A 14,998-nucleotide genomic window follows, 5' to 3' on the forward strand; every position below is an offset into this window, starting at 1 on the left:
CCACGGCGAGCTCCCTCGTCTTGGCGCGGATGAGCCAGTCGTCCAGGTAGGGGTAGACGTGAATCCCCTCGCGGCGCAGCTGCGCCGCCACCGGTGCGAGGCACTTGGTGAAAACCCTGGGTGCCGACCGTAGTCCGAAGGGAAGGGCTTTGAACTGGTAATGACGCCCTTGGACCACGAATCTGAGGAATTTTCGGTGCCCCTTTAGGATGGGAATGTGGAAGTAGGCATCCTCCAAATCCAACGACGATAGGAAGTCTCCTTCCTCCAGCTGACCCAGGACGTGCTGGAGGGTGACCATCCGGAACTTCTGCGCCTTGATGAACTTGTTCAGGCGTCGCAGGTCCAGGATGGGGCGCCATCCTCCCGTCTTCTTCTTCACGAGGAAGTATCGCGAGTAGACTCCGGAGCCCCGAAGCCTCTTTGGGACGAGTTCGATGGCGCCCTTTCTGAGCATCGCCTTTACCTCCCGGAGAAGTTGAGGGACGTGAAGTTCTCTCCTGGCCACGGGGGGGACGCGCGGGCACCTTCTTTGAAACTCGAGCGCGTGGCCCCGGGCCAGGGCGTCCAGCACCCAACGGTCGGTGGAGATGGACTCCCACACGCTGACGAAGCCCGCCAGCCGGCCTCCCACCGGGGTGCTTCGGTGGGGGCCCGACCCCACGGCCGGTTCAATCCTGCTTGGACGCGGCCTTGCCGCCTTGGCCTCCTTGGCGACGACGGCGGGGTCCGCCAGACTTGCCTCGTCCTCTGTAGGCCTCTTGCGACGACGAGCGGGCCGCTTGACGGTAGGAAGCGAAACCGCCGCCGGAACCTTTGGAGGCGCCCTTGCCTCCGCCGCTCCGAAAGGGCGTCCGCCGTTGCTGCAGTACTCCAAGGGCCCGGGCCGTCTCAGTATCCGCCTTGATGGCCTGAAGGGAATCGTCCACTGTCTTCCCAAACAGGTTGTTCCCGTCGAAGGGCATGTCCAGGACCCTGGTCTGGACGTCCTGCCGAAAGTCCGTAGCCTTGAGCCATCCACGACGTCGAAGGCAAACGCCGTTGCCCATCTGGCGGAACCCAGTGTCGGCGATGTCCGTCGCCACGGTGATGGCGTGGTCCGAGGCCACCTCACCTTCCTGCAGGATCTCAAGGGCCTCCGCCCTCTTGTCGTCCGGCAGAAAATCCAGCAGGGGAGCTATCTTGTACCAGAGTTCCCTGTCGTAGCGGGCCACGATAGCCAAGGCGTTGGCCGCTTTAATGGTCGTCGCCGCCGACGAGATGACTCTACGTCCCATGGCATCCAATTTCTTTCCCTCGCCGTCCGGCGGGGAAGTCGACGTGGAGGCCGCACCCCCCCCCCGCTTTCTTCCTGGCTGCCGCGGAGACGACGGAGTCCGGGGTAGGCTGCGCCCGGAGGCATAGGGGGGCCGAGTCCGGGACCCGGTACTTTTTCTCGTACCGGTCTCTTTTCGCTGGCGTCGTGGAAGGGTTCTTGAGGAGGGAAAGGCCCTCATCCCAAATGTCGTCCAACAGAGGCACTGCGAGGACCGTCTTCCTCTTGGCCTCGCGCCGTTGGTAAAGGAAGCCTTCCTTTTTCTTCTCCTCAGGGCAGAGTTGGAAAAGCTCGGATGCCCTGGCGATCATTGAGTGGAACGATCCAATCTCGTCGGGCGGAGAAGCCCTGGTGGGAGGCGACGACGGAAAATCCTCGTCGTATGCCTCGTCGTCCGTACCCGTCGCTGCCGTGTCAGTCCCCGTATCATCCCCTCGGGTGGACGGGGAGGAGGGCTGGACGGGGCGCGACGGTTGAAAAGGAGGCGGTGGATGGATCCTTCTTTTCTTGGTAGGGGGAACACCAGAAGGTCCCGGTTCTGGATCCCCCGACGGGAGAGGTTCCTCCGTCGGTAACGGTAGTCTCGTCCTTATCTCGGAGCATAAGGACTGTATAGCCAACAAAATGGCCGCTGAGTTGTCTTGCGGCGCTGGCAAAGGGGAATCCGACGGGCGAGCAGGGGCCCCGTCGGTATCCTCGACGATGTCGTCGTCGTCACCTGCGTCGGGGCCCATTCCGACGGGCTGGTCTTGTTCCACGCCTAGGCCGTGGCTTAAGACCTCGATCAGCTCCTCTTCTGAGGTTGAGGCCGAATCTACGACGACGCCCTGCCCCCCCTTCTTCTTCCCCACGGAGGGTTTCACGGGGGTCCTATCGATGGGCACAAAAGAAGACTCCCTCCGAGGAGGCAGGGAGATTCTGGGCCCCGAGGCCGCCACCACTGGTGCAGCCTCCACAGGCTGGGCCAGGGCCGCCGCGACCGTTTCGATAGAGGGCTTGGTCGAATGGATCAAGGCCTTCACCACCTTAGGTGCGCTCACCGCCTTATCCTTGAGGGAGGGGGCACTGCCACGCTCCTCCTCTGCCATAGAGCTCGACCGGGGCCTCTCCAGGAGCTTCGCCGGGTGCTCGGCCTTCCTCTTACCCGACCCAGAGCGTTGGCTCGTGGTTGATGGTGCCGGGGAGGGTGCGCCCTGCCTGGCGCCCGTAGAGCCCGACCGTTCGGCGCTCCCGGTGCCAGCGGACTCGCGGTGCTTGGCCTTATGTTGGGCCCCCGTCGCCGGGGCGCCCTCAAAGGTCTTAGAAGACCGCTCAGATTTCTTCTTCTTCTCGCCAGACGGGCTCTTACCCTCCAGCCAGCTGGCGAGACGTTGATGGCGGTCCTTCATGGTCCGTTCCGACATGTTGCCGCAAAACGCACAGTCCTTCTCCACTTGCGTCTTGTCCCCATGAAGGCAGTAAAGGCAGAAAGAGTGTTCGTCCTCCTTGAAGACGTTCTGCAGCTGGCATCCAGGGCAGGCCCTGAACAGCTTTCCGGGCGTCGAGCTTCCCTTCTCCTGGGCCATCTCCGAGGCCGGGCCTGAGAAGCTTCTGGAGTCCTCCGAAGTGTAGCTCGACGAAATCTTCACCCTTGAGGGGCACAGATGAATCCGACACGGGTCCCCGTTGATCGGATGTAGGATCGGTGGAGCTTGAGGCTCTTTTGACCGAAAGAATCGAAGTTTTTGTGAAAAAGCGCGAAAAAATAGCACTAACGCTCGAGAGCAATAGCACGAGGATCCCAACACATGAACGTGCGGTAAAAATCTGAAGATGGCTGCCAGAGGCGGTGCTTAGGTAGAGGGCAGTCATTGGCTGTGGTCAGTATGACGCAGAGACCAGTGATTGGTTATTACTACGAAAGACAGATCAGAAACGAAACTGATACTGGTTTTTTCTTTACCGAGGATTCCCAGCCTGACGACGGGGAATATTCATGAGCATGTGAATCCATGCCAGACCCCATGCTGGAGAATGGTGATTACCATTCCACCAGGTATTCTTCATGGCTCTGCGTCTCTTCTTTGTCTCAATTGGAGTCGCATAGTTGCATACTTGGATCACCTGTCCTCTTTCCAGTCTCAGTAGAGCTTTGCCCTATAGCCCTACACACATACATGGAGTGGTTAGGTAACATGTGGGTGAGGTGTAAGGGATATCTGGATGCAATGGAGGTGGGTATAGAATTGGAATACTGCGTTTCCCCTAGATGATCGTCCTTGTCCCTAGAGGGGAAGTCTCTTCCCATGAGATCCTCCTGTCGAGTTTCACCCCCAGAGGGACTGTCGGGTAGCGGCCTCACCTCCCTGGCCTCATGAGAAGGGGTTCCCCCTCTGGGAGAACTGACAACATCTATGGGTTTCGTCACAGTTGGCAGCGTCTTCTGACAGTTATCGCAATATGGCACTGCTGATGTGGTTTGATCATTTTTAGAAAATTCCTGGTGTCCTCCGGTAGCAGCATGCTCTACCGAATAATTGTACTCGAACAGAGATCAATTAAACATATACAAGCCACACACATACTGAAGATTCTAAATGGCCGTTACAGAAACAACCCAACCAGCATTATCTGACTTGAAGTATAACAATAGAAGTAAATAAAATGAAGACAATAGTTTTACCTGAAGAGCATGCTTGCTTGCAGCATACCCAGAAGAGAGAGGCACTCCTATTAAGCCTGTTGCGCTGCTCACAGTGACGATCTTCCCTTTCTTCCTTTCAATCATGTGATGCAAGACCCACTTAGTCAGGGAAACTGTGCCCAGGTAGTTAAGTTTTATTAGTGCTTCATAAACTTCCAAATTTGTGTCTATGAACAGTGAGCGCTGCGATTGTCCACCATTGTTGACCAAAATATCAATCTTTATTAAAAGAAAAGAAACAAATACAATATTAGCACACTGTTATACGGCGCATCTTACCACTATACGATTCAGCAATCAATAACAGCCTAGAGTCATGGTAAGACATTAACATCACCCAAAGTTCCCAGAGTGATGAAAATACTTAGCCAGGTTAGGAAGCTCACATACACACACAGGCCGCTAAGGAGGGACAGAAATATATAGAGCGCATTAAAAGGTCTACAAGTCCATGTGGGCCGCAGGAGTATGGGCACAGCATACATCCTACTCACAAAGCTACATACGGATCACAGCCCTGACTCCAAATCATGCAGTGACAGGATTCAAAGCGTTCAGTTGAAAGGACACAAGCAGAGAAGAGAGGGTTTAGCCCCTGTAAACTATCCAGGCAGTGTTTGGGAGCGTAGGAGCCAGTACCCCATGAACTTCACAGACAGATTACTAGTTCATGAAGCAACCATGACACTTCTGCCATGGTGGACCCAGAATTAAACAAGTAGAAAACATCACTCCCCTAGAGACAAGGGTGAGGCAACCAAAAGGGGAGGAGCAGGGAGGAGCAGGAATGCTTGATGGGCTTCTGTTGGAGGTAGGCGATCAACATACAGGTCTACAATACTTGCCGATACTCCCTAGCCCTCACACAACCCACCATCTCTCCACAGCCATACCCTACCCCCACATCACCATCCACACTGCTGCCTAACATTAATTTTTATCTTAGTCTCCAGCAGGGTCAAGCAACGATCTGTAACCTCGCCCACTTACTGTCACTTCCCATCCACTTACCATACCAAATACTGGGCCTCCTACTTGTACCTCCAGACTTATCCAGACCAAAACCACTTTACATATCATCCTACTTAACCAAATACCCAACGGTCACATGCCCACCATGCAAGAAACTCAGAAGAACATGCACAACACAACAAGTTTGGGCAACATGTGTGGGATGTTTGTGAAAAAATGCAATAGCCTTGGTAGGACCACCATCTTGAGAAAGGCCGCCCTTCCCACCATGGCCAGGGGGAGCTTTGCCCAGAATCCCATGCTGTTCTTGATTCCTTCTACTGCCCTCTCCATGTTATATTTGTGCTCGTCTTCAATCGTGTGATATATGTTAATCCCCAGGTATCTGAATGTTCTGGTCTCCCAGGCTATCTGCAAAATAGGTAAGTTCTCCTGTGGGACTCCTCTGTACCTCCCCAAAGGGAACATGCATGATTTTTTGGGGTTCACCGCTATGCCCGACAGAGCCGCATAGCGCTCCATAACCTCCAAGATGTATTGCAAGTTCTCCTCTGGGTACCGCAGGTATAGCAGCAGATCATCCACGTACAATGATATCAAGTGCGGTCCCCCCTTAGTGTGGACCCCTATTTCTTCGTACTGCTGCATCAAACAGATCGCTAATGGTTCTAGCGCAAGGATGTACAGCATCGGGGACCATGGACAGCCCTGTCTCGTGCCTCTGCTAAGTTGCCATTTGTCTGAAATGATTGCTCCCATTTTGACCCTAGCTGTTGCGAAGCTATACACCATTGTCACCCACCGCAGGTACCCTGGTCCCATCCCGTATTCTTTCAAGGCCGCCATCATCCAAGGCCACCTTACGGAGTCAAAGGCTTTCACTGCATCTAGCGAGGCTATTGCTATTTCACTTGGGTCACCCTCCGCCTGTTCTATAATATGGTTGCGCCTCCTGTGGTTATCGGATATGCTTCTACCTGGGACATATCCGGTTTGATTGGGGTGTATAAGTTTGTTTATTACCCTCTTCAATCTATTCGCCAGCACAGCCGTGAGAATTTTACTATCCTGGTTTAGCATGGATAGCGGTCTGTACGACCCACAGTTTGTGCTTGGCTTGTCAGGTTTGAGGAGTGGAATAATCATCGCCTCCCTCAGAGATTCCGGCGGTCTCCCTTTCTCGAAGGCCTCGTTTGGCATTGCCAGTAGCGGGGGGGAGCACTTCTTGTCTATACGTTTTATAGAATTCACTAGGGAGCCCGTCTGTCCCAGGGGCTTTGCTCATGGGCAAATGTATTACCACTGTCTCCAATTCTTCTATTGTGATTGGGTCATCCAGGTTCTCCCTGTCTTCCTCATTCAATTTAGGTAATCCTATGTCTTCTAGCGTCTCCTGAGTCTCCTGCTCTGCGGTCTCCCCTGCATCTTCATAGAGGCGTTTATACAATCTAAGTAATCCCTCATTCACACTCTCCTGGGTGTTCCAGACTTGGCCCGCTTCTCCCGTTATCTCCCTAATCGATGATCTTGGTGTCTCGTTCTTGTATAGCCATGCGAGCAGCCTCCCCAGTTTGTCTCCCCCTGCGTGTTGTCTTTCAATGTATTTTTTGTAATTCAGGTTGCATAGCCTCTCCCAGAGCCCACTATAAGCCTTTTGTAATTGGCTCACCTGTTCGGCGTCTTCCTGTGAGGTGCCCCCTCTTTTCATAATTACTTCTAGGTTCCTTTCTGTCTCCTGTAACTCTCGCACTATACCCCCTTGGAGCCCTCTATATTTAGATATGGCCGCCCCCCTCACTACCACCTTGAAGGCCTCCCATAGGGTTCCCTCTGACTCCACGCTTCCTGTGTCATTTTCGAAATACCCGATTAGCTCCTCCCTTAGGTCTTCTCGAAATGCGGCAACCTTCAATGCCTCGGCTCTAAGCATCCATGTTGGGATCCTGGCTCTAGGGGGCTGATGTCACCACGTCAGGACCAAAGGGGAGTGGTCCGATAATATTTTCGCCTTATATTCTGAACCCGCCATTTCCCCAGCAAGTTCCGAAGTGGCGAACATGTAATCCAGTCTCGTGTACAGGTTGTGTGGGGCGGCATAGTGTGAGTAGTGCCCATCATTCGGGTGTTGCTGCCTCCATATATCTTCCAGACCGAAGTCTCTCAGCAGAGCTTGTAGCGTTTTCGCTGCGGGGGTGGGCTTATCTAATTTAGTGCCTGACCTGTACATTTTGGGGTTCAGCGTGCAATTGAAGTCCCCACCCCATATAACCGCGCCTCCTATGTGGGGACTGATTTTACTATATAGGGTCTTAAAATAGGCCACTGTGTCTTGGTTAGGGGCATAAGTATTTATAATGCACTATTCTCCAACAGCCCCCGAATCCCTACCATCCTCCCGTCGCGCTCCACCGTGGCCTGTAGCATCTGGAAGGACACATGTGGCGCCACCCAAATGATTACTCCCCTGGCATATGCCGAATACGTTGCTCCTATGGCGGTCCCCCTCCACTTTTTCTTTACTACCTCTTGTTTCTCTTTGGTGAGGTAGGTTTCTTGCAATAAGGCTATATCCTCTTTTTGCCTTCTCAGGTACATCATTACCTTATTTCTCTTTAGGTAGCTGTTGAGACCTCTAACATTCCACGTTACTATTCTAAGGTCTCCCATTATCATCCACATCCTGTCCCTTCTCCCTCCCTCCTTTTCCTTCCTTCCGAATGGCTTGGCATGGATGTGAGCTTGTTCCCTGTCTAATTTCAACATAAAACTCCCAACTACCCTCCCACCACCCAATATCCCCAACTAAATTCACTGCACACCTCCCAACTCCCTCCCTTCCCCCCACCCATCCATTCCATTCCCAACTGTTGTCCAGCTCCATCCCTGGATCTCAGGCTATCCCGCATTTGGTCCTTTCTCAGTGTTGCCGATATTAGGAACCCAGCAGGGGGTTACCGATCTATCAGCAACCTAACTAAACTATCTATGGGGGTGTGAGAGCGAGTCCATCAAGATTCCTGCAATTTTGTACTGTTGCGCCATGCCCGGTCATATCTATTCAATCCACCTTATGTCTATCCTAGCTGGCTTCGCCCCAGCTTATATTCAAGTCCCAGTGTCTGGTTTTACAGCACCTCGATTACTGCAGTCGCTTTCTTACTTATCTGATCCGTCTTCTTTCTGGTTGTCTGTTTCGAACGGGCAGTTCTGGGCATCCAACCACTGTCAAGTCCTCAGCGGTGTCAAAGAACAGGGCTCTGTTTTTGTGATTCACCTTCAGTTTCACCAGATAGATCACATATATTTGTAGCCCGCCTCTCGCAGTCTTTTCTTCACTGACCCATAGTTCATTCGTCGTCCCTGCACCAAGAGTGTATAGTCCGGGTACGCTGTAACATTTGCAGAAGCCCTTTGTATCGTGCCACCTTTCCGTAAGTGTTCTAGGATCTACTCCCTATCTCGGTAATTCAGGATTTTGGCAATTATTGGTCTTGGGGGGCTCCTGGCGGTGGCTTCCTTGTTAAGGCTCTGTGCGCTCCTTCCACTGCAAATCCTTGGGTGAGCGCCCCTCCCCTATTTCTTGCTGCAACATCGTCTCAACAGTCAGTTGGGTTTTATCCATCTGAGCCTTCCGGTAGTGCCACCATGCGTATGTTATTTCTCCGGGCACGTCCTTCCGCTTCTTCCGCTCTATTTTCCAGGTTGCTCACATGTTGTTTCAGGATGTGGCTCTCCGATGTATGGAACGCACATGCAGCTGTGTTTGGAGTCACTTCTTTTTCCAGCTCGTCTGTGCGTTCTGCCAGCGCTCTGACATCTTGTCTGAGTAGATTCACTTCCTCCTGGACTGCGCCAACTTTGAGTTCCAGTGCTGCCTTAAGTTCAACCATGGCTGCCTCCAGTTTAGTTTCCCACGTTAGTTTCAGGTCCGCATTCGCTTCCAGGATCTGCTGGTCTTTGCGCACCGGGGTGATGTCCGTGTTTTTTTTTCCCTTACTCCTTGCCCCTTCTATCAGCTGCAGTGTTCTTGCGTATTCCTCCAATGTGGGTTGTTTCCCTTTTGTCTTCTTCTGTTTGCTCGCCATCTCAATGTTGTTGTGTGTCTCAATTTGGGTTATCGGGAGTGTAGTTTCCGACTCTTCAGGTCTGTTGTATAGTTAGTTAACTGTGGTTCATGAGGGAGGCTTTGGTTTAAGTCCACATCCCGCAAGTGGGTTGTGCTCTCCCACGTCTCCTGGCTGCTGCCACTACTATTGCTTTTGTATACCGGCCCTCATTGGGCCGTGTCACTGCCCCCGCTCTTTAGGGTCCGTGGTCCTATGCCAACCTTGTGTCCGACCCGTCGATTCTTTGTATGCCGCAGGGCCTCTTTGCTGCGCTCCTTGTTCTTGCTGTAATGAGTCTACCAGTGTCTTGCATTAGCACCCTTATGACCGTGCCCTTGAATCCGCTTCCAGCCTCAGCACAACGTGCTCGGTTATTGCTGTGCTGTTCGCTATTTGTGTATTCACTGTCTGCTCTCTTCCAGCTATCCCAAGTTACATCTGGAGCGTGCTGCATCTCCACCTTGTCTGGTGTTTATAATGGGTCTCTGGGCAGCGGGTACATTGGCTGTGTCCATTTATGATACATGCCGTACGGCATTCCAGGGCTTGATTTCTTCCTTTGCTCTCATGGGTTGTGCGCTTTGCTTCCCCTTCTGCTGTCAGATTAGGCTGTAGTATTGAGCTCACCCCTGTGCAGTTTTCCTCCCTTTTGCAGTGTGCTGCATGTATGTGCACCTCGTCTGTGGGGCCTGATGACTTGCGTTTTGCGCTTTTAAGTTGCTTCCCATTGTATGTGTGCACTCCTTACCTATTGGGAGGAGGTCTAGGGGAGTCAGTTTGCAATTCCACACACTGTTGGAATCACGTCCAGATCGGCTTGTCCGGGAGACATAGGGCTCCCCACAGGTTATTATCTTAATGTGGCCAGGTACGCCTGTGAGTTGATGAGGCCGCTCTAGTATCTGACTTTGCAGTGTTTTTATAGTCCATGTCACGCTAGTGAGCTGGGGTTGCCTCAATGTCGGCTACTGCAGGTTCCGTATTATCCTGCCTACTACGCGGTTTCCATGCTCGCTGCAGCGGGCACTGTCCGGCCCCCACCACTCCAAATTTCCTGCGGACTGCTTGTGGACTATTCCGCTGACTCGCCGGGGTCTCAGAAGCCTGTTGGCATGCGCCTCCTGTCCTTGACTGCACAACACTTTCCGTTGTCATTCCAGGGCTCCTCTCCTCGTCCGTCGGGGTCTCTCGCGCAGAAATCCTCGGTGTCTTCCTCCGCCGGGGCCAGCAGTACGTGAGCCTCGCGGTCAGCTGGGCACTTGTGGATCACTTTTTCGGCCGTCTCCAGCTAGCTTCCTTTCCTATTATTGCGGAAGCCTCTGTAGCAGGCACACTCAAGCAGCCGTTGATGCCTCCGAATCAGTCTGGCCCCTCTTCGTTCCCCGACGAGGGTCCGCCTTCGTTTAGCTGCGGCGCAGCTTTTTCCTTTTCTTCCAGCCGTCTCACGGTGTATTCCTTTGTTCTCCTGAAACCGCCATCTTGTTTGTCACGTCAATCTAGTGCTGTAATCATCTGCAGCCCGTGGTTCTCTTCCCATGCTGCGTTTTTCAGCAGAGTTTCGACCGCAGTGTGCTCTGTACCTTTATGCTTCCATGAATTCTGGTTTCCATTTCGCAGCTGCCTCTGAGCATGTATGTATTTCAGGATCAGGATCGGCAGGAGAACCTCGGGACACGTCCTACTCCATGGCCATGTAGCCACGCCCCCACCAAATCTACCCTTAATGTCTGATGCCAGCCAGGGAGCCTGGTCAGCCAGGTGTGGTTAAGTCTGGACTTGGGGGACATGGTCAAGTCAGGAGACTTTGCTGGCAAATCAACTGTTTAGAGATACCGACAGGCTCATATTCTGTAAGCCATTCCACAAACTAATTCTCCCATTGTGTGGGGAGTCTTTCCATGAATGTTTCTGTCTATTACATCAAAAGGTTGGGATGCACAAAATCCAAGTCGCTCACCAAACTGGCAATGATCTTTTGGCATTTTTGCTTTGGGTTTCAAATCAAGGTGTAGGCGGTGTTCCTCCCAGTTCCAGCCAACCAGGTGGCAGATTCATGTACTCACCACTGGACAGACAGCAACAACTGGAAACTCAGGTCAGTATTTCTCTGCAGGTTATGTGAGATTGTCCAGCTATTTCAGTCACTGGTTGCACACATTTTCACTGATAAGTGCATCCATTAACCTCAGTCTTTGCAATGATTACCAAAACATTGTTGCATGCTCAGAAGCAGGTGGCCAGTATTGTATAGGTTAAACTGTTTTGGCAGGCACAAACATGGTTTCTCATGGCCCCTCTAATGGTTTGGGATGGGCCGATTTATCTCCCCAGGGTTCCAGAGCTGCTTTTGACCAACTAATGGCAGCCTAATCCTTGGCTTTTGGCATATTGCTCTCACCTTCTGGCACTGCACATCACAGAAGTAGGGAGTCTCCACCAGGAATTTCAAAAACAGCTAAGGGGCATGGGCACCGAACATCAGGGCAAATAGGATCGCATTGGGGTGCTTAGGTTTCTTGGTGCACTAGAAGGAATCAGGAGTCTGCTCAGGCAGAGGGAACCAGGAGTATGCTCAGGCAGACGTAACTCAGGTTGTAAACTTTCCTGCTTCTTCAGTCTTGTTCAGCTTACCACACCATTAATTTGAAAAGATCAGCTATCGCTTCCTTTCATCATTTGGTGGATGGGTGGCTGGTTGGGGCTCACACTCTAGTGTGTCATTTGCGTAAGGCATTATATTGGTGATTCCCCCGACACCTCATTATTCCTGGGTCTGGGATGTGAATATATTTCCAACTTTGTTCAAGGAATGGCCAATTAATACCAAATTTCTGCTACATCTGTCTGCATCTGGTCTCTTTTAGGAGGCTCTTCGGGCCTTGGATCCGTCAGGCAGATATTTTACACCTGGTGGGGTTAGTGGAAGAATTTCCCTTAGGACCAAGGCTCATTCAGCTCTGATCAATTTCCTGGATTTTGGTAAATTTCATGAGCTATGTAATAGTATGGCTACACTGAGAATGCCGGATAATCAGTTATTTCTTTCTTTCAGTTTGTCCCATCGTTCTGTTTCTTCTACCACTTAGGTGGATGACTTTGTTGGGTCATGACCTTTGCAGGTACTGATGCATCAGCCCGAGGGGGACAAGTGCGCGGGTGTTAGCGCCAGAAGGGTGTTGCGCTGGGGGTGCAATTGGTCAAACCCCCCAACCCCCCCTGTTTGCCACCCACTAGTCCTCAAGTTCTACCTAAGAGGGTTCCTGAGTAGCCGCTAGCGTGACATTGCCAAACGTGCTGCCTGGCTCTGGAAGTCTTATTAGCCCATGTTGGACCTTTCCTGTACCAGTCTTCAAAGACCAAACTAGTACAGTGAGCAAAGGGTCACGTAAAGAAGGGTCAGAAGTTAGACTTTGGCAGCTCACTGAACAGCTGAGAGCGAATTGCCCTGACTGCGTTTCACCCTGGCCTCGCTCAGCAGACCGCTGGTTGGAACTTGATGTGTCCTATTATGTTGTTTTTAAACTGTCACATAAAAGTCCCACAAATTTTTGCAAAGTTTATACATTTCACTGTACACTCAAGTGCAGAGCTTTTTGCCGTCTACTGGGCTGCCTAGGGGAGAGCATGAAGAGGTTAACATCGAACGAAGGCTATGGACTCAAATAGTTGCATATGTTTTGCATATGTTTTGCACAGAGTACCAAGCACTTTGTAGCAAACTCAGTTATGCCTGCAGACAGTTATAACGATATCTGCAAAGCCTAGTAGTGGGTATTCATGGCCCGAGCCAAACCATAATTAAGTTGGGTATGAAGCATGGCTCACTTTACATCAATCAGGTGATATGTCTTTTTTAACTGCTGTGACCTGTATTTAGTATGCAGTTCTAGTTTTATTGTCGCAGCGTTTTTAATACAGATCAGCTTTATTAGAGCTTGGTGATGCTGCTATCAGTTTGCTATTTTGTTCATATATGTATTATCCTGGTATTAATTGACCTTATTGTTGTATTAATGTATTGTCTATTGTGCATTGCTGTACAGGATTTGCATTACCTCTTGGTGGCAGAGTCTAGGTGTGCCAGGAAATGTCCAAAAGAAAAGGCCCTGAAATCTCCTCCCAATTGTATGACTGGCAGGAGAGCTGTTATCTTTACAAATCAAATTAATGAGGCCAATGCAATAATTAATGAGATGGCTACGCTACTCTATGAAATTGAGCCACAGAACCCGAATCTAGGATTCGGTGTAACTCACACCCAGAATGAAGGAAAAAGGGGGCGGGGGGGGGGGACTACCAGTTTCTTTTTTTTATAATTGTTCTTTTAATAACAGTGAGTGGTTTCTAAACCCGGGATCAGGATTCGAACATGTGTTGCACTGTATTGTTACTGTGTGGTACCAGTAGCGTGATGAGCTTTCAGCAATTACATTTACTAAATACAATTAATAAACCAGCTTCAGATAAGGCTTCCAAGGTATCTAAAGAGGATACGAGAAAATGTCAGCTAAAGAACCTGAGAAGCTCTAAAGTCCACCCTTCCAGCACTGGTTGAGGTAGGGAAAATTCTCCCAGGCTATGAGGTACTAAGCCAACCCATGGAGACTGGTGGCAGGAGTCACAAAGTCCCTTTAGAGCAAAATAGCAACCGAAGGGGAGGCCCCAGTGGTTAACGCCTTTAACAAAGGATTCCATGGCAGTCACCTATTCACCAGAGGTTATAAAACAGAATAGGTATGCACTCCTGGCAGTAAAATAAACTGATGGAAGCAGCTGCCCCAGCGCCAGTATATCAATGGGCCACTTCAGCAGTCCTGGAGGTATATGTGAAACGGGAGGGGGGTGGGGATAATGTGGCCCAAGCTAGTGATGACTGCTGTAGTGGTTGTAAATCATCTTTGTCAATGTTACCACAACTGCAGAAAGTAAATGAAGATCTTTGACAAGAACTTGCTACCTTAAAGGGGATGCTGGGGTGAATTAAAGAGTCAATCGGGGGAAGTAAAGCAGGGTACTAGATTGCCAATTGCTACCTTGGTACCAAGTCCCAGGGCAAAAACCAGTAGCAATGGACCCTGCAATGGACACACTGTTGTAGAAAAGGTAGCTGAAGCCATTAGTGCACATGAGGCAAAGAATCACCCAAGGATGGTAAGGCATGAATCTGACTCCTCCACTAGACCGAGGGGCAAGGCCCATTCGGAAGCCCAAAAGTGCTGTTATTTGGTTAATGTCCAAACATTGGGGAACTGCAGTTACGAACCTGGAGACGGCCTCATGACTAAGGTTATACATTGGCTGATGCCCAACAGAGGGTACTGCCCTGTTATACAGAGTGATATAGTCTCATGTATGCATATGCCAGGTCCCAACAGAAGAGACACGGTTAGAGTGCATCTGGTGGGGGAAGAACCTGTCGAGGGTATACTATCAATGGAACAAAGGACACTCCCGCCTGTAGGCTTGGAAATAGCAATTAGAGGTATTCAGTGATAACAGAGAATACAATTACAGAGAATGCTATAATAGAGAAACAAAAACAGAAAAAAATAAACATTTTTAAAAATAGATATGGGGTGGGTTAAGGGGGTAAAACGGGTGGGAATGGGGTTGGTTTAAGCACATAGAGAAATGGGGAGTTTGTGGGGGTATTTTTTCACTGTTGTTTTCGCTGAAAAGTCATTGTCTGTTATGTACTCTCTATAATCACATGGAACCCAATTAGAATGAACACTCTGCCTCGCTACAATGCTACTACAACTACAGTGAGATCAGACGGTGGTGCTGGTGGCGCCAGCTCTGTCCTCCGTCGAGTCAGACAGAAATTGTCACAAACATCTTAGTGCAGTAACGGAAATGGACACGCAGTCATCTACCCAAATTCAGTATTTGAATACCCCAGGGGAAGCCAATATGATTATG

At 50.8% G+C, this 14,998-nt stretch overlaps 1 protein-coding gene across 2 annotated transcripts in view; it reads right to left on the reverse strand.

Moving 5' to 3' along the window:
• Positions 1-14,998, reverse strand: part of DHRS7 (dehydrogenase/reductase 7) — a 399,399-nt gene that overhangs the window by 241,010 nt on the left and 143,391 nt on the right. For both annotated transcript variants that reach the window (XM_069638906.1, XM_069638905.1), the window contains exon 4: positions 3,978-4,217. In XM_069638906.1, the coding sequence (XP_069495007.1) occupies positions 3,978-4,217 (240 nt within the window). The remainder of the gene's footprint in view (positions 1-3,977; positions 4,218-14,998) is intronic.

The sequence above is a fragment of the Ambystoma mexicanum genome, chromosome 14 (genome assembly GCF_040938575.1).
Source record: "Ambystoma mexicanum isolate Mex_15411 chromosome 14, UKY_AmexF1_1, whole genome shotgun sequence".
Classification (NCBI taxonomy): Eukaryota; Metazoa; Chordata; class Amphibia; order Caudata; family Ambystomatidae; genus Ambystoma; species Ambystoma mexicanum.